The 27,360-nt window shown below is 41.6% G+C and overlaps 1 protein-coding gene across 8 annotated transcripts in view; it reads left to right on the top strand.

Moving 5' to 3' along the window:
* Positions 1-27,360, top strand: part of KAT2B (lysine acetyltransferase 2B) — an 80,948-nt gene that overhangs the window by 27,187 nt on the left and 26,401 nt on the right. For all 8 annotated transcript variants that reach the window (XM_073333503.2, XM_073333507.1, XM_073333502.2 and 5 more), the window contains 6 exons: positions 7,035-7,180; positions 7,981-8,070; positions 12,519-12,700; positions 14,115-14,306; positions 22,974-23,080; positions 24,730-24,855. In XM_073333503.2, coding sequence (XP_073189604.1) covers positions 7,035-7,180; positions 7,981-8,070; positions 12,519-12,700; positions 14,115-14,306; positions 22,974-23,080; positions 24,730-24,855 — 843 coding nt within the window. The remainder of the gene's footprint in view (positions 1-7,034; positions 7,181-7,980; positions 8,071-12,518; positions 12,701-14,114; positions 14,307-22,973; positions 23,081-24,729; positions 24,856-27,360) is intronic.

Here is a 27,360-nt window from a genome sequence, read left to right as displayed (position 1 = left end):
TTTTCATTACTGCCACAGTGAAGAAAGATGAAGTCCTATCCCTAACGAGGATGATGCCTTGTTCGGAATAACGGAAATAAATAACGAGTGCCACCTACCACTCAGTTGTACCGAACATGGAAAAGTGAACATTGTTCAGAAATACTTCTCAAGACATTTTTCCTATTTCTCTCACCCTGATCAGCATGTTTCCCTCTTGAATTCTTTTAAAACCTGAAAGGTCATGAGATATCTCTATTTCAAGTGTTTCATCTGCACTATTGTCTCTCTTTCTAAGTGAGTTCTGAAAAATAACTATGCAGAAACTTCTCTACTATTCTAGGAAATGTAGTGTTGGCTTTTTGTGCCTATATTTTTTTCAGCACTGGAGCCCAGGCATCAATGCACAGTAGGCTCTTCCCCACTCAGGACTTGTCTATATTCAGTTTCACTGGCTTAATTAAAGGTTTAGTTAATCAGATGCAAAAGACTGTGGATGCTTATATCTGCTTAAATTAGACTTATTTCTGGTTATTTTGTGGGCAGGAAGGGGGTGGGGCTGGGGTGGAAAAAGTCAGGGTGGGGTGAGGGCGGTGCAGGGGCGAGAAGAGGTGGGGCGGGGAGTCGAGCACCCACGAGGCAGAGGAGAAGTCTTTGCCTATGACAGTGAATGTTTTATAAACAGGTGCAATAGAACCAAACAGACTAAATTAGGCTAAATAAAAGGGCCTACTGATATGGTTCAAGGACTGTATTAAAATCATACTTGGTAAAAACAGAAGATGTAGAACTGGAGAGGATTGGTGTGCCGGATATTAGGCCTAATTGGTGGATAAAATAAAGAGGGGATGGGTTATTTCACCCATCTCTCTCTTTGTGGATCCTTAAAGAAAGAGACTTTGGGGGGAAAATGAGAAGAACAGATATTGACTACAGGAGTGAGCTTCACTATCATGGCTGCCATGCCCCACCATCTCCTGGATCTTCTTTGTCCTAATCCTAAGCAATGATCTGACCAGATCAGGCCAGAGAGAAGGATCCAGATGACATCATTACCCGTATCAGCTCCAGCTGAATCCCAAACGCCACCTGAGATAAAATGGGATTGGACTTTAACAGCAGCAGCAACGACTCCAACTCATCTGAATTAACTACTTCTTTTTCCCCCAAAGGACAGTTACCACCATCTTTAAATCATCTACCAGAGAGTGTCAAATATGTTTTTTTTTCCTTTTAAGACTCTTTCCAGCTAAAGGGAACAAGGGATGTTGTGAAGTATTAAATATGGCTTTAATTTTAACATTTTAAATGCTTTAACTGTTTTTCTTCTTTATCTGTAATAAAAGGTTAAAATAATCCTTAATGATGTGTTTGCCATGATACTAAGGAGGCAGAGGTCTCTATAGGCCAAACTCTGAACCTTGTTTAGTGCTGTTTAATGTTGGACAGTGAGTAGGTTGTGTTAACAGCTTTAGCCCATTTATTCCATGTAAATTGATACAACAATCCACATACAGATTTACACTGGAATAACAAGGCCTGACTTTAAACCGATTTAATTAAATCGGTGCAAACACCTGTGTGGACATTCTGAAACAGAAATAACAGTTCTGCTCATCTACCAAAGGAAAGTCTGAGTAGCTTTCATCACCACTGCTGGTTTTACTACTAGGCATTCTTATGATATTGGTGCATATTTCTTTTCTGTTAGATTGCTGAAGAAAGCATTTGCAGCTTCTGTCAAGCTACTGTAGACGTGTTTGTATGCATGCTTCGGACCTTGAGTTTGTTGCTCTTTTTAGGGTGATAGATCCAGAAATAATGGCTAAAGCTTTTCTTCATTTAAAAGACGCTTCTCACTTATACCAGTGTAAATCAGGTATAATTCAATTGAAATCAATTGTAAGTGAGAGGAGAATGAGATTCTTAGATTTCAAGTTGTCAAGTACACACAGGGTTAAAGTGGGAAACTTCATGGAAGAATCTGCAATGTCTTAAACCCTACTGTGTATATTGTGTGGTAGTTCCTGGGATTTATTCTTGGGTATATTAAAAGGGTAGAGAGTAACAAATTGGGATCCTAGTTAGACAATTTGTTCTGTTTTCTCAGTAATACTAATAATTAATGAATTAATAACACTGAATCTTCTATTAAATACAAATTTAGAACTTCTCCGAGGCTGTAGATAAAAAGTGCTTATGTTATGCACTTAGGCACTTCTAAATTCTACTATGGTGTATTCCGTACAAAACAGACTCTCTGCAGCATCAGAACAGCTGCAGTTGTTTTTAATTAAGAACACACTGAATCTGGAATAATCTGGATTTCTCCATTGGGGTCTTCAACTCAGTTTTTTGATCTATCTACTTGTGAACCAAGTTACTGTATTGTGCATGATTTTTATATTTTTACTATGTGGGGATAACCACATTTCCCTGATGCACCTTGTTTGGCTGGTAGACTCTCTCCTTTATGGCAACTGATGTTTGTGGGTTAGTCACCACTGGCTGCTGCAGAAGGATGTAAGCAGTGACACACTTGTGGAGAATTGCCTTCTTGCTGGTACTGATTGGATAGTGCAGCTGATGGGGATTACACAGCTCTGGGTCAGTTACTCCGTATTTGGTACCAGTGGAGGGAAGGAAGCATTTCTTTATAGATGGGCTTTAGTATTTGCCCTTTAGAGGTGGGTGACCAAAACATAATTTTAAACAGTCCACTAGACTGATATGATGATTTAAAAAAGTGTTCACACCAATAATACAGAAATGGCAATCTGTGGTAAACACAAACTGTTAATATGTTTGAAGCAATTTACTGTTGGGTTCATCACATAGCGGTTAGTTCGACTTTATGTGTTGACATATGACCACACACAAGTCAAGATAATATATATGATAGCAGTTGTACAGGAAGTGGATGTAGCTGGCTTGTAATGCTGATATGCTCTAGTTGTTGGTTGATTCCAAGGTGCGCGTGTGTATGTGTTTTTTACAATGCTATCAATTTTTAACGTGCTGCTGATCTTGAAGTGAAAATTCATTACATTAGCAAAATCAGAACTGACAGCTGGAAGTATTAAACTTTCATATCTTGTTGGAAGACAAAATTGGAAGCATTTTACTCTGCCTGGAACTCAAAATATTTTTAAATTAAAGAAGATAACTTCTGATGACTATCTCACTTTCAGCTGGAGAATGTTAGGGACATAAGAGATCATATTGCAAACACTGCTTTTGCACCAATATCTTGCACCAAAGTCTGCTTTCAATTGCATCTGTAAAAAATCCACTGAAGTCAATGGATTTCCAAGAACTGATTAAACTTTCCAAAACAAAACATCACCTCTGAGCTGACAAAAAATAAGGAATTTCAACTCAAAGGGCGTTTCCTTCTTTGAAGTCATAAGTGCTTGAGAACAGGAGCATATGATGGAAATGCCTTCGCAATACTAACCATATTTCACTCCTAGGATAACATGAATAATTTTACAGCAAGTGGGTTATGCCATAGAGTTCAGTGGGACTACTTCAGTGAGTAGAATTACTGAGGTGCTTAAGTTTTGCAGTATTGGGCTCTTAAGTTGTGAGCTCCTCAGAGCAGCGACTGTAATTTCCTTTGACTAGTATAATGCCAGTCACATTGTCCTGCCTTAACAAATAGTAAATTTCCTTTTTTCACAAAAATAAAAGTCCAGAATTAACATGTAGGAATGAAATCAGGAGGGCCAAATCACACCTGGAGCTGCAGCTAGCGAGAGATGTCAAGAGTAACAAGAAGGGTTTCTTCAGGTATGTTGGCAACAAGAAGAAAGCCAGGGAAAGTGTGGGCCCCTTAATGAATGATGGAGGCAACCTAGTGACAGAGGATGTGGAAAAAGCTAATGTACTCAATGCTTTTTTTGCCTCTGTCTTCATGAACAAGGTCAGCTCCCAGACTGCTGCGCTGGGCATCACAACATGGGGAATAGATGGCCAGCCCTCTGTGGAGAAAGAGGTGGTTAGGGACTATTTAGAAAAGCTGGACGTACACAAGTCCATGGGGCCGGACGAGTTGCATCCGAGAGTGCTAAAGGAATTGGCGGCTGTGATTGCAGAGCCATTGGCCATTATCTTTGAAAACTCGTGGCGAACGGGGGAAGTCCCGGATGACTGGAAAAAGGCTAATGTAGTGCCAATCTATAAAAAAGGGAAGAAGGAGGATCCTGGGAACTACAGGCCAGTCAGCCTCACCTCAGTCCCCAGAAAAATCATGGAGCATGTCCTCAAAGAATCAATCCTGAAGCACTTACATGAGAGGAAAGTGATCAGGAACAGCCAGCATGGATTCACCAAGGGAAGGTCATGCCTGACTAATCTAATCGCCTTCTATGATGAGATTACTGGTTCTGTGGATGAAGGGAAAGCAGTGGATGTATTGTTTCTTGACTTTAGCAAAGCTTTTGACACGGTCTCCCACAGTATTCTTGTCAGCAAGTTAAAGAAGTATGGGCTGGATGAATGCACTATAAGGTGGGTAGAAAGTTGGCTAGATTGTCGGGCTCAACGGGTAGTGATCAATGGCTCCATGTCTAGTTGGCAGCCGGTGTCAAGTGGAGTGCCCCAGGGGTCGGTCCTGGGGCCGGTTTTGTTCAATATCTTCATAAATGATCTGGAGGATGGTGTGGATTGCACTCTCAGCAAATTTGCGGATGATACTAAACTGGGAGGAGTGGTAGATACGCTGGAGGTCAGGGATAGGATACAGAGGGACCTAGACAAATTGGAGGATTGGGCCAAAAGAAATCTGATGAGGTTCAATAAGGGTAAGTGCAGGGTTCTGCACTTAGGACGGAAGAACCCAATGCACAGCTACAGACTAGGGACCGAATGGCTAGGCAGCAGTTCTGCGGAAAAGGACCTAGGGGTGACAGTGGACGAGAAGCTGGATATGAGTCAGCAGTGTCCCCTTGTTGCCAAGGGGGCCAGTGGCATTTTGGGATGTATAAGTAGGGGCATAGCGAGTAGATCGAGGGACGTGATCGTCCCCCTCTATTCGACATTGGTGAGGCCTCATCTGGAGTACTGTGTCCAGTTTTGGGGCCCACACTACAAGAAGGATGTGAATAAATTGGAGAGAGTCCAGCGAAGGGCAACAAAAATGATTAGGGGTCTGGAACACATGACTTATGAGGAGAGGCTGAGAGAACTGGGATTGTTTAGTCTGCAGAAGAGAAGAATGAGGGGGGATTTGATAGCTGCTTTCAACTACCTGAGAGGTGGTTCCAGAGAGGATGGTTCTAGACTATTCTCAGTGGTAGAAGAGGACAGGACAAGGAGTAATGGTCTCAAGTTGCAGTGGGGGAGGTTTAGGTTGGATATTAGGAAAAACTTTTTCAGTAGGAGGGTGGTGAAACACTGGAATGCGTTACCTAGGGAGATGGTAGAATCTCCTTCCTTTGAAGTTTTTAAGGTCAGGTTTGACAAAGCCCTGGCTGGGATGATTTAATTGGGGATTGGTCCTGCTTTGAGCAGGGGGTTGGACTAGATGACCTCCTGAGGTCCCTTCCAACCCTGATATTCTATGATTACAGATGAAGGGCAGACTGAATATTTAGAAGTATATAATATGTGAACAGTCTCCTTTGACCAGATGACTACAAAGGCAGTAGTAGTCATGGAGACAGTTTGGCATGTTTCAGGAGTCTGTTCACTTCATGTTTCGTCAAAAGACATCATCCTTGATAAAAGGGGAAGGGGAATCCTTAAACACTGGGGGACCAGGCCAGACCAGAAGTCACTGAGCTGTTTTTGAGCTTTTATTCATCATGTGCCTAGAAATAGGTGAGAAGATTTGAGGTACAGGCCACTTAAAACTTTAGTAATTTAAAGTAATTTAATTTCTTCAGTCTTTATGGATTAATTTTACTAATCTAATGGAATGGAAGCTAGTGGCTTTTATCATGCTTATCATTGTTCTGTCTTTGTTAATTGAAAATGCATCTTTCAAATCCTTATCATGGATATAACCCTGAAAACCCTAGCCAGTTTCTAGGAGCTAGGAGAGACCTGTAGAAGACACTGTGCTAGTTGTGGGGAGGAATGGGGAGGGACTCTTGCCTTAGAGCCAGTTAAGACCACTTACCATTTTTGGTGAACCAAAAATATTTTTTTTCAGGTTTAACTTCTCTGTCTTCCTGCAGGTACTTTTGAGGCAAAGTTTTGAGACCACCTTTCAGTGGATTTCCCTCTTTGCACTTACAAAACTGCAGCCTCAAAGAAATTGCAAGTGCAAAATGATGCTTGCGTTTTGCAGGTGCTAAAAGGAAAGACGGGCTTTTGTAAATATGGTCCTGCATTTGAAAACCACCTTCCCTAAAGCTTCTGCTTGGAAGGGTATGTAGAACATGCAGCAGGAGGAGCATTGTAAATATGACCCACACTGTGAATCCTTGGAACTTGATACTATATAAGTAGAAACATACTTACTGGTGCCTGCTTTAAAGCAAGAAATTTTCATTTGTGAGCAGGAATTTTTCTCTCATTGCTGGTTAAATTGCCACTGGTAAATTGCCACTGTGGGGATTGAACTTGGGATCCCTGAGTTAAAAATCATGAGCCGCTACTATGTAGCTCTAGGACCAGATCCATTAGGTTGGAGGCAGTAGCATACTCATTATCTCTGTACATAACCTAGACACTAAAGAGAGAAAGAGAACTAACCTGCGTTAGTGTGAGTTACATAAATAGTGGAAGCGCAATCTGCTGGTAGAGTAAGGCAGTAGCAGACAGGATTTGTGGGTTCTGTTCTCAGCATGGCCACGGACTTGCGTGAGTTTGTATAAGTCACTTATCTCTGTGCTGTAGTGTCTCAGCTGTAAACTGTTATAAAAATTGTCCATATGGAGTCTGTGCCTTCAGGTTCTTCTGATGAAAGGTGCTGTTTAAGTGGTAATGGTGGTCATGGTTGCAAGAGTCGTCCTTTGTGTTGTCTTTGAAATTATGTCTTATTGACCATAGAATGCCATCCTACCAGCTATTTTTTTTCACAATGTTTGGATTTTTATTTTGTTTAGCTGCTCATGTTTCTCACCTGGAGAATGTGTCTGAAGAAGAAATTAATAGGCTGTTGGGGATCGTGTTGGATGTGGAATATCTCTTCACCTGTGTCCACAAAGAAGAAGATGCAGATACAAAACAAGTTTACTTCTCCCTGTTCAAGGTAAGATGAAGATTTTTCTCAAAATGCAACATCATACAATTGTATTTCTGCAACCTTAGATACACATGTAGCATCTTGTCATATTTTTCATTCATTTGTACTTACATTAATTTTATTGTCCTAATGGACCATTATATTTGTATTGACTTAGACAATTTGTAGGGTAAGCTCTCCTTTTTCCAAGGTAGTAATAAGGTTTTTAATTTTGGACTAGATTCTACTACCCTTACGTTGTACAGTACCTGACTTCTGAAGTCTTCCCAGTGATTTCAGAGTCTGGTCCAAAGTCAGCACCCGTTTGGTATGTGTTTTCTTTCCAACCATCAGCAGCATCTTCCTTAATTACAGGTTTCAGAGGAACAGCCGTGTTAGTCTGTATTCGCAAAAAGAAAAGGAGTACTTGTGGCACCTTAGAGACTAACCAATTTATTTGAGCATGAGCTTTCGTGAGCTACAGCTCAAGTGAGCTGTAGCTCACGAAAGCTCATGCTCAAATAAATTGGTTAGTCTCTAAGGTGCCACAAGTACTCCTTTTCTTTTTCCTTAATTACAAGTCAGAAGAAGAGCCAGTTGACAATGAAGCTACTTTAACTATATACACAGGCTCAGAACAGCCTTTCTTGGTGCATTTCAGAGGGCGAAGCAATTAACTCTGAAGTTAATTTAGCTGCAAACTTAGTTTATTACATGTACTAGCAAATATTTCAATAATAATATGTTGTACCAGTACAAATTTCACTGACTGTCAAGTGTTTATATAAAGATGTTAACCATTTAAAAATAAATTTGTTTTTTGATAGCTTTTGAGGAAGTGCATCTTACAGATGGGGAAACCTGTGGTAGAAGGGTCTTTGGAAAGCCCCCCCTTTGAGAAGCCCAGTATTGAACAGGTAAAACAGAATATGATGATTTCTGTGAACAATGACCCTGCTGCAGTCCACATGAGTGGATTTGGGCAATGTGTGAATATTAGTTCCCTGCATCATTTTGAACAAAGTTGAATCTGAGGTTTGCATGAGGATGGTTTCCCCTCCAGCCCCTGGGAAGGGTATTTCAGTTCAATTATTGAATTATTTTTCAGAGCGGTAGCCGTGTTAGTCTGCATCAGCAGAAACAAAGAGGAGTCCGTGTGCCACCTTAGCGACTAACAAATTTATTTGGGCATAAGCTCTCGTGGGCTAAAACCCACTTCATCAGATGCATGGAGTGAAACACACAGTAAGCAGTATATATATACAGCGCATGAAAAGATGAGAGTTGCCTTACCAAGTGGGGGATCAGTGCTAATGAGGCCAATTCAGTTAAGGTGGAAGTGGCCTATTCTCAACAGTTGACAAGAAGGGGTGACTATCAAGAGAGGGAAAATTACTTTTGTAGTGCTAACGAGGCCAATGCAATCAAGGTGGACATCGGTCATTTCCAACAATTGACAAGAAAGTGTGAGAATCAGCAGAGGGAAAATTACTTTTTGTGGTGACCCATCCACTCCCAGTCTTTATTAATTTGCAAACTGGCGCCATCAAATTAAGCCTGAATAAAGACTGGGAGTGGCTGGGTCACTACAAAAAGTAATTTTCCCTCTGTTGATACTCACACCTTCTTGTCAACTCTTGGGAATGGGCCACATCCACCCTGATTGAATTGGCCTCATTAGCACTGACCCACCCCGCACTTGGTTAGGCAACTCCCATCTTTTCATGTGCTGTATGTATATACTGCTTGCTGTATTTTTTTCACTCCATGCATCCAATGAAGTGGGTTTTAGCCCACGAAAGCTTATGCCCAAATAAATTTTTTAGTCTCTAAGGTGGCACACGGACTCCTCTTTGTTTTTGCAGAATTATTTTTACAATTCAACTTACATTTTAATGTAATCTAGAATGTTTTTTCTCAGTTTGAATCACAGGCACCGACTCTTCGGGTACTCTAGGGCTGGAGCACCCATGGATAAAATATAGTGGGTGCTTAGAACCCACCGATCAGCTGTTCAACCACCCTTCACCCATCTGCTATTCAGCCAGTCCTGCTGATCAGCTGTTTGGTGGTGGGAGGGAGGCACTTGGGGGAGATGGCGGAGCAGGGGCAAAAGAGGAGTGAGGGCATGGCCTCAGGGAAGGGGTGGAGCGGGAGTGGCAAGAGGTGGAGTGAGGGTGAGGCCTTGGGGGAGGGCGCATGAGATCTGGTGCTATTGAGATCAGTGGGAGTTTTGCCATTGAATTCAGTGGGGCCTGGATTTCACCCCAGGATTACAAAGCAGAAACAACTGAAAGAAAACCAACATTAGTTGGTGCCTTTATGAATACATGGATAGATAGATAACATACACAGAAACTGAGATTTTGATTCAGCAAGATACATAAGCATGTGCTTATCTTCAACCACACGAGCAGTTCTGTTAACTTCAATGAGACTGCTCACGTGCTTGAAAACTATGCTGAATCAGGGCCTGAATATCTTTCAAGCAATCTGTGGCTTAATGGAAAGTATACTCTTTTATTACATAGCCTATTTTAAACTGGCACACTGTGTAAATGTTTCTTTGAGTTTGCTTATCATAACTCAGTAAAATAACACTCTTCATAGCGGCATTCCTTGTTTTTTAGGACTAATTAGAGTGTACATAATGTTATGTACTAAATTTCTTATTTCAAAAAAGAATTAGTGTACATAATGTTATATACTCCTACTCTCTAAAATATACATTTTGTACAGAACTTCTTTTTTTAGCAGTAAAGCACTTTAAGTTTTCCTTTTGGTTAATTGGGTTAAGAAATCTCTCTGGGTTGATACGAGGGGTAATTCTCTTTACAGTTTATTCTGAAAGGATTTCATGTCAAATGAACAATATTTTCTAGTAAATTCTGGATTGTTATAAAATAAAAGAATCTAAGTCACACATTAAACATTTGCTAAGGCAGCAATGCTATTTTTTTGTTTGTAAGAGTATGAATTGTGGCAGTTTATTTTAATGACACATTTTAATTCTCTTTGAGTGTTTATTAAAGGGGTTGTCAAGGTTCCTTCACCACTCTGAACTGTAGGGTACAGATGTGGGGACCTGCATGAAAGATCCCCTAAGATTATTCTTACCAGCTTAGGTTAAAAACTTCCCCAAGGTACAAACTTTGCCTTGTCCTTGAACAGTATGCTGCCACCACCAAGCGATGTAAACAAAGAACAGGGAAAGAGACCACTTGGAGAAGTCTTTCCCCCAAATATCCCCCCAAGCCCTACACCCCCTTTCCTGGGGAAGGCTTGATAATAATCCTCACCAATTGGTACAGGTGAACACAGACCCAAACCCTTGGATCTTAAGAACAATGAAAAATCAATCAGGTTCTTAAAAGAAGAATTTTAATTAAAGAAAAGGTAAAAGAATCACTTTGTAAAATCAGGATGGTAAATACCTTACAGGGTAATCAGATTCAAAACATAGAGAATCCCTCTAGGCAAAACCTTAAGTTACAAAAAGACACAAAAACAGGAATATATATTCCCTCTAGCACAGCTTATTTTACAATCCATTAAACAAAAGAAAATCTAACGCATTTTCTAGCTCGATTACTTACTAACTGTACAGGAGTTGTAAGGCTTACATTCCTGATCTGTTCCCGGCAAAAGCATCACACAGACAGCCCAAACCCTTTGTTCCCCCGCCCCCTCCAGATTTGAAAGAATCTTGTCCATTTTGGGTCAGGTGCCAGCGGGGTTACCTTAGCTTCTTAACCCTTTACAGGTGAAAGGATTTTGCCTCTGGCCAGGAGGGATTTTATAGCACTGTATACAGAAAGGTGGTTACCTTTCCCTTTATATTTATGACAGGGGTAATATAAAGAGTGAAGTGATGTGTATACGCAGTACAGGCAATTCATGAAGAAATAACACACTGTATAAACAGGAGTAAGGTAGAAGTACTCCAAGCTCCACCCACACTTCAAAAGTAGCTGGAAGTTTTTGCTTACATGATCCGGAATTAAATATTGTTAACAATATCTCTCCTTAAATCTTTATCTGTAGTCTTCAGCACTAATGCTCATCTGCACTGCTAGTGAGATGTGTCATTGGTGGGTCTCGGAGTGATGGGGACATGCATGCCACCCTTTCCCCCTCCGTGTGGGTGAGGAAGAGGGAAAGGGGGGAACTTAGGCTCCCACTGGTGCCTCTCTTCCCTCTTGGGGGCAAAGGGCATGGCTTGGATCTAACAGAGTTTGAATTCTGAGCCTGTCTCACCCTTCCCTGCTGCCATTGGATGATTGGGATGAGGGCAGACCCCTTGTTTGGCTCCCTCCTGCAGAGATGGGGAGGAGGAAGAAAGGGTTGTTTCTGCCCTCTGCTGACCTCCTGAAACCATTTTGGCATTGTTCTGTCATGGGGATGATTGCAGGAAGCATATGCCTCTCCTAGAGCTATTGCTTTAGTCTGTCTGCTGACACCAGAATGCAGAATTGGAATGGATTTCCGTGAAAGGGTGCCTTTTCAATCATAAGGAATAGAAACTCTTTTTCTTAAGTGAAAACTTATATTTTGCAGAAACAGGAAAGTGTTGGTATGACTCACCAATGATTCGGTTGGTCTGACCCTGTGAGTTTAATGAATCCACGACTACATGGTACACATACAGTATCGGGGGATACAACCCAGAGACTTTGTTTCTGAAATGCAGACTTCCACCACATCCGCTAACATGTTGATGTATATACTCTTTGCAGGCTAATGCCACAAATATTTAATCAGATCTGAATTCCTTCCAGCAGAAAACTGTGTTACACATACACACTACTGTTGATAGACATTTCTATTGTGATAACACCTGGAGGCCTCAGCCAGGGCAAGGTTCCATTGTGCTAGGAGCTGTACAAACATATAGTTAATGACAGCCCTTGCCTCAAAAAATGTACAATCTAAAGTACAAGACATAACAGGTCGGTGAAGTAAACAGTAAGTGGGCTGAGTGTGGACAACTCAGTGGCAGACAGATTGTGCCAAAACATTCTGCTAAGTTTGCATGCAGTTTTGGCCAGTCAGTAACAGTAATCACAATTGGTCATCTGCCTAGTCTTTCTCAGATGGCAACACCTTAGCTAGTATGTTACATGCTTTTGTCAGTCCCAGAGGGAAATGGAATCAAACACACTTGAGCAGGCATAACTTTCCATTTAGCAGAACCAATACTTTGGTTACACCTCTGACAGGAGCAAATATTTCAAACGACCCAATATGTGTTTTCTCTGTGTTGTAATATAAGTTCTATTATAAGAAAAAAAGCTAATAGTGCTCACAGGGAAAAAGGTTATGCCTGAATTGTTAAATAATCATCACTTTCACCCTCTGTTTTAAGGGAGTGAATAATTTTGTACAGTACAAATTTAGCCACCTACCATCAAAGGAAAGGCAAACGATAGTTGAACTGGCTAAAATGTTTCTAAACCGCATCAACTACTGGCATCTGGAGACACCTTTGCAGCGAAAATTGAGATCACCTAATGATGACATTGCTGGCTATAAAGTGAACTATACAAGGTAACTATGCTTCGCTTCAGTTTTCCCTTTCAGAATATAGGCGCTGATTCCGTAGCTAGATGCACCAACCCAGATTTCTTACAACCATTGTCTTTACCTGTAGACCTACTGGCTTCAATGAAGTTCCATGCTATCATAAGAGGCCATGCTGTCACTTCTATTTACAGAATTGGGGCTGTATTTAATAATTACTCTTAATCTGATTGGATGCTTAGTGGAATGTCAGGCTTCATTTCATGCACTATACGTTCATGAAGCTTGTTGTTTAAAAACCTTTAAAAAAATTTAGACATTTCAAAGCCTCTGTTTCAAACTGAAGTATGAGAAATGTGCAAATTAACACCATCTTTAAATATTTGAGAGCCAACTGGTTACCTGACATTATTAGATTCTTTAAAATGAAAATTCATGTGTGTATTTTCACCATTTCCATCAGAATTCTAAGGAATGACTTATTAATTGGAAAAAACTAATATATTTTAATTTCTGTAAACTTATTTTTCTTAAAAAGTAGTATAGTTTCTTTTTGGATTAGCAGCAGAGATGCCACTTAGTCTTCTATAATAACAAATGCTCCAAGGAGGGGGTTAGAAAGGACTGCAGTTCAAGATCAACAGAGCACTTTGTCTTTACACTGATCATCTTAATTTTATCACTTTTACAAAACTTCAATTCCATCAGCTGTATTAAAGAGGAAAGGCAAAAGTTTTCAGATAAAAAAATTAATATTCCTAAGTTAATAAGAATAATTTATAACGTAATAGACTTCCATAATAGACCACCGTATTGGTAGTCTTTATTCCCCCATCTGTTTGTGACAGTGATGACACATATTATTAGTGTGCGTAAATGAGGGGATATGATATCACTTCAGACGTAAATCTTGATTATAAAATTGACTCTACATAGTCAACTGTACTGCTGCTTACCCCCTTCAGTGCCACAATCCATCCCCTGGAGAGATGTAACACAAAATGCTGAATTTTTACATTGGTCTGCTAATAGACTATACAGAACCCTTTATGGAATGAGTCACTTGTAAGTTAAGGAGAGTATTGGGATTAGATTTAGTGAGAGAAAGTGACTTGGAAAGTTTAGATAAATTTGGTCAATCCTAATAAAAAAAGTGAAATTCCCCCTGCACATATGCTATGATAAGGTATGTCTGATATGCTATCTCGTTCAGTAGCAAGAGTGTTTTACAGGGTCTGAAGGTTAGAGAGAGTTTGGGAAGATCATGAAAGGAGTTACCCAATTTTCAGAGAAATGGCAGACCATGCAAGTGCTACTTCGCTATATGTGCAGGGGACCTAAAATGGATTTGTGTAGTCATTTTGTCTTCTTTTGTTGCTAGTAGTTTTGACACATCAGGTTATTCACAGGTTGAGGTAATTATCTGGCTTTTTTGCTGCAGGTGGCTGTGTTACTGCAATGTTCCCCAGTTCTGTGACAGTCTACCTCGATATGAAACCACACAGGTTTTTGGGAGAACTCTGCTACGTGCCGTCTTTACTGTTATGAGACGGCAACTCCTGGAGCAGGCTAGACAGGAAAAAGACAAGCTTCCTCAAGAGAAACGAACACTAATCCTCACCCATTTTCCAAAGTAAGGAGTAACTGCTCATCTTCCTTTAAGATGGTTAACTAGCAATATGCAATTTTGTCTTGAGATGCAAAAATGCTTGTTGGAACAACTAACTGGTTACATCTGCAACAGAAAGACTATTTACTCCGATGTTCAGTGACAAATACACCAGCCCTCTGCTGTCACTTGCACTACACATAGTCATTTGGTACATTCATACCTTCTATTTATATTTAATACAGTGGCTGTATCTCTTTGAGATGGAGTTTTGTTTTGTAAGTAGGGCTGTTTTTCTTGCCAGAGGGGTTGTTCTCACTTTATACTGGAATTTATGATTGGACACTGTTTCTGTTTCTTTTTCCTTTTCTTTAGACCACATAAGTACCTAAGGGCAGATCTACACTACCGCGCTACGTTGGAGCAGCTGTATCGTGTCCGTCCGTGCTATGACGACGGGAGAGTGCTCCCTCGCTGGCTTAATTACTCCACTGGAGGCGGAAGCTATGTTGGCGGGAGAGCATCTCCCACTGACATAGCACGGTGTGGACAGCGCTTTAAGTGACTGTAACTTGCGTTTCTCAGGGGGTGTCGTTTTCATACCCCTGAGTGATGTAAGTTACGTTGACTTATGTGGTAGCGTAGACCAGCCCTGAGTAGTACCATACATTCGTTCTCTATCAGTTTGTTTAGCTCTGCATCTTTCTATGCTCCTTTGCTGTAGCAAAGAAAAAAATAGTGTATTGTACTACTGTCATTGGAGTAATATTCACAGATCCTACTTCGCTTTCCATTAATGTATTTGAAATATAGTAACAGGCCATAAAGTTGATTGTGTGGAATAGGCCTAGATGGAATCGTTTATTAAAAGAGATAAGGTAGGTGAGGCAAAATCTTTTATTGGACCAACTTCTGTTGGTGCAAGGTACAAGCTTTTAAATGCAGAGCTTGTCTTCGGGTCTGATCTGAAGAAGGGCTCTGTGTAGCTTGGAAGCTTGTACCTTGCACAAACAGAAGTTGATCCAGTAAAAGATACTGCCTCACCTACCTTATCTCTCTCATATCCTGGGAGTAACACAAGTACAACAACACTGCAATCATTTATTTAAAGACAGACTGATCGAGGTGAAGATGCTGCTACCAGCCTCACAGTCTCCATATTAATGACAACCAGTTCAACATATCTATATAATAAAATTCCAGGATTGTCATTCTGTCTGTGTGTCACTCTGAAGGCTAGAATGTCTGTTGAGTCAGTGTGAAACAATGGAAACGGCTACAAAAGAGCTCTTTTTGTTCGGAACTCCACCAAGTTCAATCATCACTGGGATTCGTGATCTGTTACTATCCAATTTTTAAATTCTTAGGCCTTTTGGCTTTATGAATTTCCCCTGTGTGACAGCATAGGCTTTTGGCTACAGTAAGGCATTTATTTATGCTATGCCAAGAATCCTAGACCATTGTGATATCAGAGGTAACTCAGCCTATCACTACCCTAATTCTACAGCTAATTTGCATATAACAATTTCATTAGCTGTGTGAGGAAGTCTGCACAGATAGTGGATTACTTAGTAGTGGATAGTCGCTCAACTGGCACACCCATGTGACAGCACAAGTAGGGTGACCAGATGTCCCAAGATTCTTGGGACAGTCCCGATATTCAAGGCTTTGTCTAATATTGGCACCTATATAGCCTCGCAGCCCTGTCCTGATTTTTCACACTTGCTATCTGGTCACCCTGTGCATAGGCTTTCAGCTACTAGTATTCCAGTATTCAATACTAGTTGCAGCTCCTATCAGAACTGACAAAACAATAATATGCCGAGTTTGAAGTGGGTGGGAGATATGTCTAGTCTCAGAACTTTGTTGAGGTAATTGGTCTTAATTTCAAATGAACTTTATTTTTTAAAAATGGACTTGTTTGCACAAAATAGCACAGACATTTAAAAAAATAATATTTTTTTTTATTTTATTTTTTGCAAAAGTGACTCTGTTCTCCTACTGATATTTATAAAGGTTCCTTCTCCATGGAAAGAACTGGCTATACAAGGAAAGTAGTGAAACTGACCAAGCAAAGTGCTATGCAGCCATGTTGGTGCCAGGATATTAGAAAGACAAGGCAGGTGAGGTAATATCTTTTACTGGACCAACTTCTGCTTATATGAGAGACAAGCTTTCAAGCCAAACAGAGCTCTTCTTCAGGTGTGGGAAAGATACTCCCAGAATGACAGCAAAATGAAAGGTGGAACGGATTGTTTAGCACAGGGGTTCTCAAACTTCATTGCACTGTGATCCCCTTCTGACAACAAAAATTACTACACAACCCCAGGAGTGGGGTCCAAAGCCTGAGCCCACCCACGCCTCACCACCCTGGGCCGGGGAGCCCCCACTTCTGGCCTTCAAGCAACTCCCCTCCTCCCCTGAATCTCTTCGAGCTCATCATCTGGAGCAAACTCCCCACAGACAAGGACAGAGCAATTTGGAGTGGCACCAGACCCTGCCAGAACAACAGATGCAAAACCTGCAAACTTATCTCCACTGGTACAATGATCAACACCCCCCACAACATACCTTTCAAGATCCATGAATCCTATATGTGCTTATCACAACATGTGGTGTACCTCATACAGTGCACTAAATGCCCCAATAGGAACCATGTGTGTGAAATCAGATAATCATTGAACTCACACAGGAAAATGATAAAAGACAAAAACACCTTCTCAGCTGTGGGTGAACGCTTTTCACAAAGCAGTCACTCTATATCTGACCTATCAGTCCCCAACCTCAAAGGAAACCTGCACAACGCTTTCAAAAGATGAGCCTGGGAGCTTAAATTCATAACTCTGCTAGACACTAAAAATTATGGATTGAACAGAGACACTGGATCTATGGTTTATTACAACAATCTGTAACCTGCTAACCCCTTTTTGTCCAATGGCTGCAGAGATGTTAATGTGCCACTCCACCTTGAATGGTCCCTTACAATATGTGCTACCTACTTATTCTGAACAGTCTGTTCCACCTTGCATTTAGCTGTGACCCTGGGAGTACCTTACCCACAGAGCTCTTCTTCAGACCTGGGAATGTCTGCATTGCAGTTGGACACCTCTGGCTGACTCAGGCTCCTGGGGCTCAGGCTGCGGGGCTGCTGAGCTCTAGGACCCTGTGAGGGGGAGGGTCCCAGAGCTCAGGCTGTAGCCCTACCCCAGAAGTCTACATTGCAGTTAAACAGCCCTGCAGCCCCGGAATCAGCTGCCATGGGCCAGCCATAGGTATCTAATTGCAGTGTAGAAATACCCTGTGTGGCTTGAAAGCCTCTCTCTCTCTCTCTCTCTCTCAGACAGATGTTGGTCCAATAAAAGATATTAGCTCATCAACCTTGTGTCTCTCAGCAAAGAGCTGTCAAATGCTAGCATGGATTAACACCCCCAACAGGAGTAAAGAGCAATATAAACCTACCTTGGATAGTAAGGGCCAGATTGTGATACCCCTTACTCATATTACCTTTCATTACATTGAAGTCAGTGGAACTGCTTGTGGAGTTAAGGAATTTCTCAGGAAGGGAAAGGGGATCACAGTCTGGCCCCTAAAGTAAAATGGTATTATATTAAATAGGGAGCAGATCTCTGGATCAAGAAGGTGCCATGTTTACATAGTTGTGGTTCTAACCCCAACTGTACTAGGCTTGGTAGAAATTTAATTTGAAAAGCACTTTTATCCCTGCAATTTCTTGATTTTTCTAAGAAAAGCATATTTAAAAGATGTGTGAGAAGTATGAATGGAATAGTAAACCTTTTATACACTGTACTCCTGCTCTGAATTATTTTTCCACTCTATCTCCCTCTGCTACCTAGACTTAGTTCATTCTGTAAGCTACAGTTTAGAATACTGAGCTAATTCTTATTTTCAAAGTGAAGTTCTCAGCAGTCAAACCCTGTGTGGTCACTTGTACTTTGTTCAGTGTCTCCACATGGGTGGGTAAGCATGTGTGCCTTAAATGCGATCTTTGAGGGATTTGTATTGTTATTTAGTTATAATTTATAACCTCAGTGTTCTAGGGTAGTGTTTCTCAAATGCTGCCACCATGGCCTCATGCGGCCACCAGGGGCTTTTCGTGTGGCTGCAGCCTCCAGGGTGGTGATGGGTTGGGGGGGGCAAAGCAGTTGCCCCTCCCATGGCAGCCAGTAGGGATTGGGCCCTGCCCCCTCTGGAGCCACAAATGCTGGAGGAGCAGGCAGGCCTGGCAGGGCTTGGGCTTCAGATCTGGGGTGGCAGGTGGCAGGCTCCAGCCGTGTGGTGGCAAGCTCCATACCCTGGCCACAGGCTTTGAGCCCTGACCCCAGCCCTGGCGCCATGCTCACCCCGCCCCCCCACCTGCTGCCTCCTCTGGCCCCGAGCTCTGGCCATGTGATCTGACACCCAGCCTCAGGGTTTTGGTCCGCAGGGTTTTGGACTTTGACCCATGGGGCCACATGATCCGGCCCCCAGCCATGTGGCAATGACTGCCGGCCCCAAGCTCAACACCCCTGCACATTTCCCAAGGCCTCCACCGCGTCCTCCGGCCCCAGACTCATCGGGCTGTGCAGCTGCAGGCCTCCGGTCCCTGGACTCGTTCCCCCCTCATCACCCCTGGCCCTAAGCTGCCTCCCTACCCACCTCCCCATCCAGGGCTTAATTTATCCCCCAGCTTGCCAGGGCTGAGTAAGTCTGTTGTGAAAAATGATATTTGTATGTTTGTTAATATCACTTTTCACTGCCTCCCTGCTAGCTAGCACATCTGCTGCTGTGAAAAGTGATATTAACAAAATACAAATACCACTTTTCACACAAACAGACTTACTAGCTAGCAAGGCTTAAAAAACACAGTATTTGTTTCTATTCTGTTTAGGTCCAGTAAAGAACAGAGAAAACTGTACATTATTTTTATTATTGAGTCTGCCAAAAAACCCTGCATAAATAAATTATAATGATTTGGACATGTATATGGGCATATTTATTTGTTAATTAAGTATTTTAGGAAAAATTGTCAGAGTGGTCACCAGCAATAGTTGGTGGCCGCACTCTGAGGCCACCAAAAAATTTCTTGTGAGAACCCCTGGCTATGTCTAGACTGCAGTAAAAGACCTGTGGCACAGCTGCTGCTCCTGGCCCAGGTCAGCTGACGTGGGCTTGCAGGGCTTGGGATGTGGGCTATAAAATGGCAGTGTGGGCATTCAGGCGTGGGTGAAGTCCAGGCTCTGAGACCACGTGAGAGTCTATGCTGTAAAGTGATTTAGTTATAATTATAACACCAGTGTTCTAGGGCAGTGTTTCTCAAATGCTGCCACCGTGGCCACAGGCGGCCCAAACGTCCATACTGCTATTTTTAGCTCTGCAGCCTGAGCCCCACAAGCAAGAGTCTGCTGACTTAGGCTCTGAGATGCAGCGCCGTGGGTTTCTTGTTGCAGTGTAGACGTACCCAGAGGTTGTTATTTTCTTAACCAAGATAATGTAGTATTTTAAAAAGAAAATTAGGAGGGTTAATTCAGAAGTATTTTCTGAGGTACCAGTTTATGGTGACACAATGACACAATGTAAGTATACACATGTTATATCTGTGGGTGTCTAGGCAATGAGGGGAGTATAAGGACCACTGTGTCCTGGGCATGTACATTCAATATTTCTGACACCTGTAAACAGCCTGGACTAGACTTTAACTTCTTGTGATGCTCACGGTCAGTATGACTGAAAAATGGTTAGGGGGTGGGTTTAAACTGCTTAAAACATTATATAGCCATTTTCAATTATAGTGGATATCAGTTGACTCCCCAGGTGTCATATATGTGTATAAATGTACTATGTCTAAAATACAATCCTGGGACTCAGTCCTGCAACCCCTTACTGCAGGGGTGGGCAAACTACGGCTTGCGGGCTGGATCCAGCCCCCGGGATTGCTACCCCCATGGCGCTGCGGGCCCCACTTCAGGAAGCAGCGGGCACCATGTACCTGCTGCCCCTGGGGGAGAGGGGGCAGAAAGTGGGTACCTCCTCCAAAGCTCCCATTGGCTGGGAACAGGGAACCACATCCCTGCCTTACTGAGTAGTCCTTACTCATAGATTCATAGCTTTGGTTTTTTTGTTTGTTTTTTTAAGCCAGAAGCGCTCATTAGATCATCTACCCTGCCCTCCTGTATAATACAGGCCATTACATTTCTTCCGGTTATCCTTAGATTGAGCCCCATAATTTGTGTTTGACCAAAGCACATTGTCCGGAAAGGCATCCAGTCTGGATTCGAAGGCATCTAGAGATTTCGAATCCATCACAGCTCTTGGGACTTTGTTCCAATGGCTATTCACCCACATTGTTAAAAATGTGGGCCTTATTTCTAATGGGAATTTGTCTGGCTTCAGCATCCAGCCATTGGTTCTTGTTGTGCTAAAGAGCCCTATGTACCTGATATTTAAACCAAATCCAGGCATTAAAACACCATGATCAAGTCACTTCTCAGTCTTCTTCCCAGAAGTCCTGGGTTCTGTTTCTGGCTCTGCCCCTGACTTGCTGTGTGATCTTGGCCAGTCACCTTCCCACTCTGGGCCTCTGTTCCCTCACACCCTCCTTCTCTCTCTTGTCTATTTAGCTTATAAACTCTTGGGAGCATGGACTGTCTCTTATTGTGTGATATTGCAGCACCTAGCGTTGTGGATCCTGATATCACTTGGGGCCTCTAGATGCTAATGTAATACAAATAATTATAAATTATAATTATTAATAATGTTTGTTATTAATACTGAAAAAAGGAAGGAACAGAATAAGGGTTAAAACTGGACTGAGCTCTTGGGAGGTATGTGTAGCCTTTAATACTCAGTGCTTCTGTAGCAGCTATTGATCTGGAACTTGCAAAGCACTGTACAAAGGTAGTTAGTCTCATTATCTGCCTATTTTACAGTGGGGAAACTGAGCCACAGATATGGGAAAGCAGAGCTGGGACCTGATCCCAGGTCATATGATCCAACAAAGACTTGGCCGTGATGATCTACGTTCTTATTTCAGTGAGATATCACTTGGGAACTGAGTGGTGTCTGTGTATGTGTGTCTGTGTCCACTGTCTAGTGTCTGGGACTGTGTACATGTGCATATTTACGTGTGTGTGTGTGTGTGTGTGGATGGAGAAGGTGGTTTCGGTTTTAAATTTATACAATCAGATGGTCTTCCAGCATTAAAAACCTATTAACAGTCCAGCTGCATTTACTCCCAAAGTCCCTCTGAAATCTGGTACTTGCTGTGGTTACAGGGGACACTGGAGATGAGAGTAGTTGAGGTCGAAGAAGGAAAGACATGGAGTAACAATTGCATCTTCAGCCTTTTTTCTTAGTGCCCTTGGCAGCACTTTACATAGTGTCACTGAATCTCCTACAAAGTCAGTTTCCCAGTTGTTTTGTGAGGTCTCTCACATGAGGATATGGCAGAGAAAAACATTTACAAACAAAAAATGAGGTGGTAAAACCACAAAATGTGGCAGGGGGACCTTGGGGCAGCACCTGCAACGACTTTAAATCTTCTTTTGAAACTGCCTAGGTTACTGGTTTGACCTTTAAAGCCTCAGGGAAATTCATCCCTGGATCCTGAGTCAGTTTAACTGATTTCTCACTCAAATGATCACATTTGATTTCAGTTGGACAATTCACATAAATAAGGACTCCTCTAGAGAGTAAAATTGTGTGCTGTTAAGCTTCTGGCCTCTAAAAACCCTTCTGGGTACCACAGGGTACGACTGCACTGCAGGGGGAGTTGTTGTTCCCAGCTCGGGCAGACACACACACACCAAGCTAGCACACGAAAAGTCACAATGTGGCCATGGAGGCATGGGTGGCAGCTCAAGCCAGCCGCCTGAGGACAGTGCTGTCTGAGATCCTTGCTGCATAACCAAGTGTCTAGCCTGTGCCATTGTGGTCTCACTGCCATTTTTAGCACGCTAGTGCAGTCAAAACTGTGCGTGTATGTGTAACAGAGCTAGGAATTACATGGCCCAGCTTCAGTGTAGACCTATCCAGAGGATGTGCCGCTGTCTGAGCTATGAAAGGGAATTGCTGTCGTGGTCCTATGAAGGCATGCTGGATGTTCTGATGTGTAACACTTGAGTGTTATGCTTGTGAGACATTCCATAAAAGAGTGTAAAGTACGTTCATTTTTTCTAAACGTACAGACTAATTTTTAAAATGTCATATAAGCACTAGGTGTAATTACGCACTTACATGTAAGTGTTTTCATAAGGCCAATGTAAATGGCTAGTGCTAGTGGGATTTTTTAGCAAACTTGTGCTAAATACTAGATTTTTCAGAATGAATCGGAAAAGCATGTGTTGCAGTTGCATAAGACCAACACACTCTTGCTTGTCAACACACAGCTCTCCTATTGCTGCCCTCACTTGTGCTATGTAAATGCAGTATGCCATCTGTGATCGAAAAACGTTTTAGTAGAGGAAACATTTACTTCTAGTTAAGGTGTATAACCTCAGGTTTTACACGTTCATCATGGGTATTTTATTAAAAAATAATTTAAAAAACTGTCCAGCAATGTTCAGTTGTAGAATCACCAGTTTCTTCATTCTGTATTCAAAAGATTTTAATGATTATTCTGAAGGAAGGCCTATCTTCCTTTGGGTAGGAGTAATTCTGTGGTGTTTAACATTGCCTCTGTATTTCTGCATTTAGGTTTCTATCCATGCTAGAGGAAGAGGTGTATAGTCAGAATTCTCCTATTTGGGATCAGGATTTCATGGTGTCCTCTTCTCGAACTGGCCAGCTAGGAATCCAAACAGGTAATCTGCATTTAGGACAGGGTCAGGGAGAGACTATATAAAGAACACTCTACATCTACAAAATCTTCCACTGAGAGAAAATGGTATAATTGTAAGAGGCAGTACTGGAACTGCAGATTTATGTGGAAGCTTCTGTTAAAACTGGTAGCTTGAATATCAGTCCATGGCCAGATGTACACAGGAAGCAGTCTCTCTGGTTCCTCATGGAATGATGAAATACTCTCCTGATGAAATACTCCACAAAGGCATACAAATGGTGTCTTACCTCAGAACATTTTATATCTTGTTGCTGTCATATGTACTTTAGCTGTCTTGTTTTTTCAGAGCTCCCTCAAGCATTGCCTGGTGTCCATTGACACATCCTGCCCCATACCATGCCTGGTGTCTCTGATAATGGGGCTCTTACCACATATTAGGGACCCTTCTATTGGGACAAGCATGTAACTTTGAGTAATTCCTAGTTTCTAACTAGTATCTGATCATATATGGGCATTGCGAGGTTGGGGTGGAGGACACCTGTTGAAAAATATATCTATAAAAATTGCTAAATTGTTAAAGGGCCAAGTGAAATTATACTAAGATGCCCCCCACCCCCACCTAATCTATCCTGTTTATGAATGGTTTAAGAGAGAGGCCCAATATAGCGCTAAATGTATCTTGGTCATAAAGGTCATTTCACCAGCTAATCTTCAGTACACTTCAAATTTTGACCTGTACTCCTTCGGTGTCAAAGTAGCCAGGTTCTTCCCTCATGAATGTTTCAGAAAACAATTGAAAGGGGGCCTGCTGCTTTTGAGGCCATAACAGTAAGGGTTTACAAAGAGAGAGACTGCATGTGTCCAGTTTCCAAGGAACCACCTTGTTAGAAAATGATTAATGGCAGTAAACAAATCTGAGCCTGTGGAATTAAATCTATTTGAGAAGGGGTGGAGAAGTGTGCGTTTTTTATTTTGAAAAATAATTGTACAGCTTTAAGTGGTGCCATAAGAGTCATTTTCATTGGATTCGGTTTGGATCGCACGTTCATAGAATCATAGCAATGTAGGACTGGAAGAGACATCAGACAGTCATCAAGTCCAGCCCCGTGTGCTGAGGCAAGACCAAGTAGTATAAGTGGAATGCACTTGAGTGAAATCTTACATCTTTTCCTAGAAGACCCTTGAGAACTGGCTGCAAATCGTTTCTTGACGTGGCAGAATGCCAACTAGCTAGGTAGGTATGTTGAGGAAGCCCATTTTTACTAGCATTTGCACAACACTGCAGAGGAATAAAGCCTGACATTGGCAGTTGAGTAAAATTAGCTCTGTAAGACAATGGAAAGTGTTAGAGCTGTATTTGTTACCTGGAAGCTTTTAGAAGATATAGTTCGTAAATCCCCATCTGCGCATCAAGGAATGTGGCTTGCTGTGCAGTATCAAATTTTAAAATACAATAAAAGAAATCAGAATAAAAAACCCCTTCTAAAAATAGACACAAATAGCATTCTGTACCCTGGTTTTTGATTGCACTACATAGCATGGAGTGCTGTTGAAAACCCATTGGATACTTGCTACCAGTGTAACTCTTTGAAGTTGTTTGTTTGTTCTTCCAGTCAACGTTGTGGTGAATTCTAATGTCTTGAACGTTCTTTCTCTTTTATATTGTTGCAGTTATCAGTCCTCCCCCTGTGGCAAGGTCTGTTTCGTATAATGCAAGTCCTTCATCTCTAGAACAACCCAACAGTGGAAGTATGAGTCCTGCTTGCAAAGTTTCTTCTTGCCATGACCCAGCTCTAGGTAACTTGAAAGGAAGTTGATCTTGTCTTCTGTTCAGCCTAATTATCACAACATGACTTTATGTTGTGTCAAACCTATAGTTTTCTTTGCTTTTAATAGCTGTGGCATAGCTGAAATCCAGACCTTGTTCCTTGCTGGACCAGAGAAAACAAGTCAACTTTAAAGAATTGGTGTCCTTTCTAATGTAGACAAATTACAACATAGCATTCACCACATGTCGAACTCTGGTGAACATATCCACTGTAACGGAAAGCAAAATGATGCCCAGTTTAGTTCAAACTCTCAGTTATTTACTGGACTATTGTTTTGTTTACAGATACGATTTAAAACTCCCATGTTAATCCAGAAGAAAAAAATCACAGGTGACCCAAACATTTTTTTTGAAAAATGACGCACTTTTAGGGTCAGATGCATAATGTTCCAAGTAGTAGGAAGCAGAGGGATATCAGCAGATAACTGTTTATGAACTTGCTTTTTTCTTGTAGTTTAAAGTCCTTTGAAGTCATGTTACCGGCTTCCATTCCACTGCTGTGCTCCAGCATGTATCAGCATATGCTATTTGGATTACAAAGTGAGACAATTAAAAAAACAACAACCAAAAATGTTTGCAACACAATAAAAAAAAATCTTAACCCAGACCCCTTCCCTTCATATGTTGTCTCTGTGCACCAGTGTGTTTACCTGAAAGCTGTAACATCTCAGTATGATGCTTATTGGGACATCATAGCAGAGTGGAAGCCAGAGAACTGTGACCTAACACAAATAAAAGATAAATTTACAATTAGCCATATAGTGGATAATCTCTGCCCCTTGCTATTTGGGAGATTCAGCATTTAACTCATTTTTAAAAACAGTCTTCAGTCTGCCTTTACTACATTACATCTCAGTCTATAATTAACACCAGTGTTGTTTCTATTGTATTTTGATTGGGGGTTTTAATATCTTGGTTTCTTAAAGTTACATATGTTTGAAATACGATATATATATATATATATATATATATATATATATATGTACTGTCAGACCAGCTGCACTTTTGTTTCCACAATGAGTTAAAAAACATCAATTGTGGATATTTAGTTCTAAGATATCACAACATGTAAGACATAACTGGCTTCACTGTTATATCAAGTTTTGGGTAAAATTACTTGAGTTAATTTTTTAAAGGGAAGTGGATTTAGTAAACTTCTGATGTTTTGAAGAAAATGGCGAAAATATGTACTATTGGTAGGGCCCTACCAAAGTCACGATCCATTTTGGTCAATTTCACGGTCATAGGATTTTAAAAATCATAAATTTCATGATTTCAGCTATTTAAATGTGAAATGTCATGGTGTTGTAATTGTAGGGGTCCTGACCTGAAAAGGAGTTGTGGGGTGGGGGGGTCGCAAGGTTACTGTAGGGAGGGTTATGTTGCCGCCACCCTTACTTCTGCACTGCTGCTGGCGGCAGCGCTACCTTCAGAGCTGGGCAGCTGGAGAGCGGCGGCTGCTGGCCAGGAGCCCAACTGTGAAGGCAGAGCCGCTGCCAGCAGCAGAGCAGAATTAAGGACGGCATGTTGTGTTGCCACCCTTCTGCGCTGCTGCCTGCAGAGCTGGGCCCTCAGTCAGCAGCCGCCGCTCTCTGGCCGCTCAGCTCTGAAGGCAGCACAGAAGTAAGGGTGGCAATACTATGACCCCCCAAAAATAACCTTTTGACCCCCTACAACCACCTGTTGGGTCAGGACCCCCAATTTGAGAAATGCTGTATAGTATAGGGTAAAAGTACACAAAACACCAGATTTCATGGGGGGAGACCTGATTTCATGGCCCATGACGCATTTTTCGTGGCCAAGAATTTGGTAGGGCCCTAACTATTGGCTCCTAAGTGTGGGAAGCTTTTCAGAACTTTTCTGTGATTGTGCTAATCCACTATTCACTTTATTGGGGTTTCTTGTCATCCCCAAATGCTCGTAACAATGCTAGTGCACGTCTGTGAGGTTGATGTGATTTCAAGATGGTGGCAAAACAAATCTCTGAAGAGGCCATTGTGATGATCAGAAGCAAAATGGCTTTAATGTGAATTTATGGAAATAAAAGTGGTTCAAGCGAACGTATGTATGTCCTCAAGTCAGTGCTGACGTTCCAGCATAAAGACAATGTTGCACTGGTGATGTTTACATATGATAATTTGATATAAACAAACATACCAGTGACCTTTCTTTCTATTTCCAGGTTTTTAAAAGAAATGAAATTAAAAACACTCAACAAAATCTAGTACTAATGTTAGAATGCAAACCAACTAAAGCAAGAACATGGTCTAAATTGATGATTCATAGCCTAGTCCCATAGTGCTTAGACACACAACATGCTGCCAACAACAATAGGAGAAGATTAAAGTGCAGCTAAAGGCAAACAGGCAATTATTAAACTGACATCGTTGGGGTATCCTCTCAAGGACTTTCATATTTAAGCAGTTAATACTGCAAATCAAAACATGTTTATTTTTTAAATGCCAGCCTAGCAT

The sequence above is a fragment of the Lepidochelys kempii genome, chromosome 2 (assembly GCF_965140285.1).
Source record: "Lepidochelys kempii isolate rLepKem1 chromosome 2, rLepKem1.hap1, whole genome shotgun sequence".
Classification (NCBI taxonomy): domain Eukaryota; kingdom Metazoa; phylum Chordata; order Testudines; family Cheloniidae; genus Lepidochelys; species Lepidochelys kempii.
Note: the sequence above shows the minus strand (reverse complement) of the source record. Positions and strands in the feature narration are given on the sequence as shown.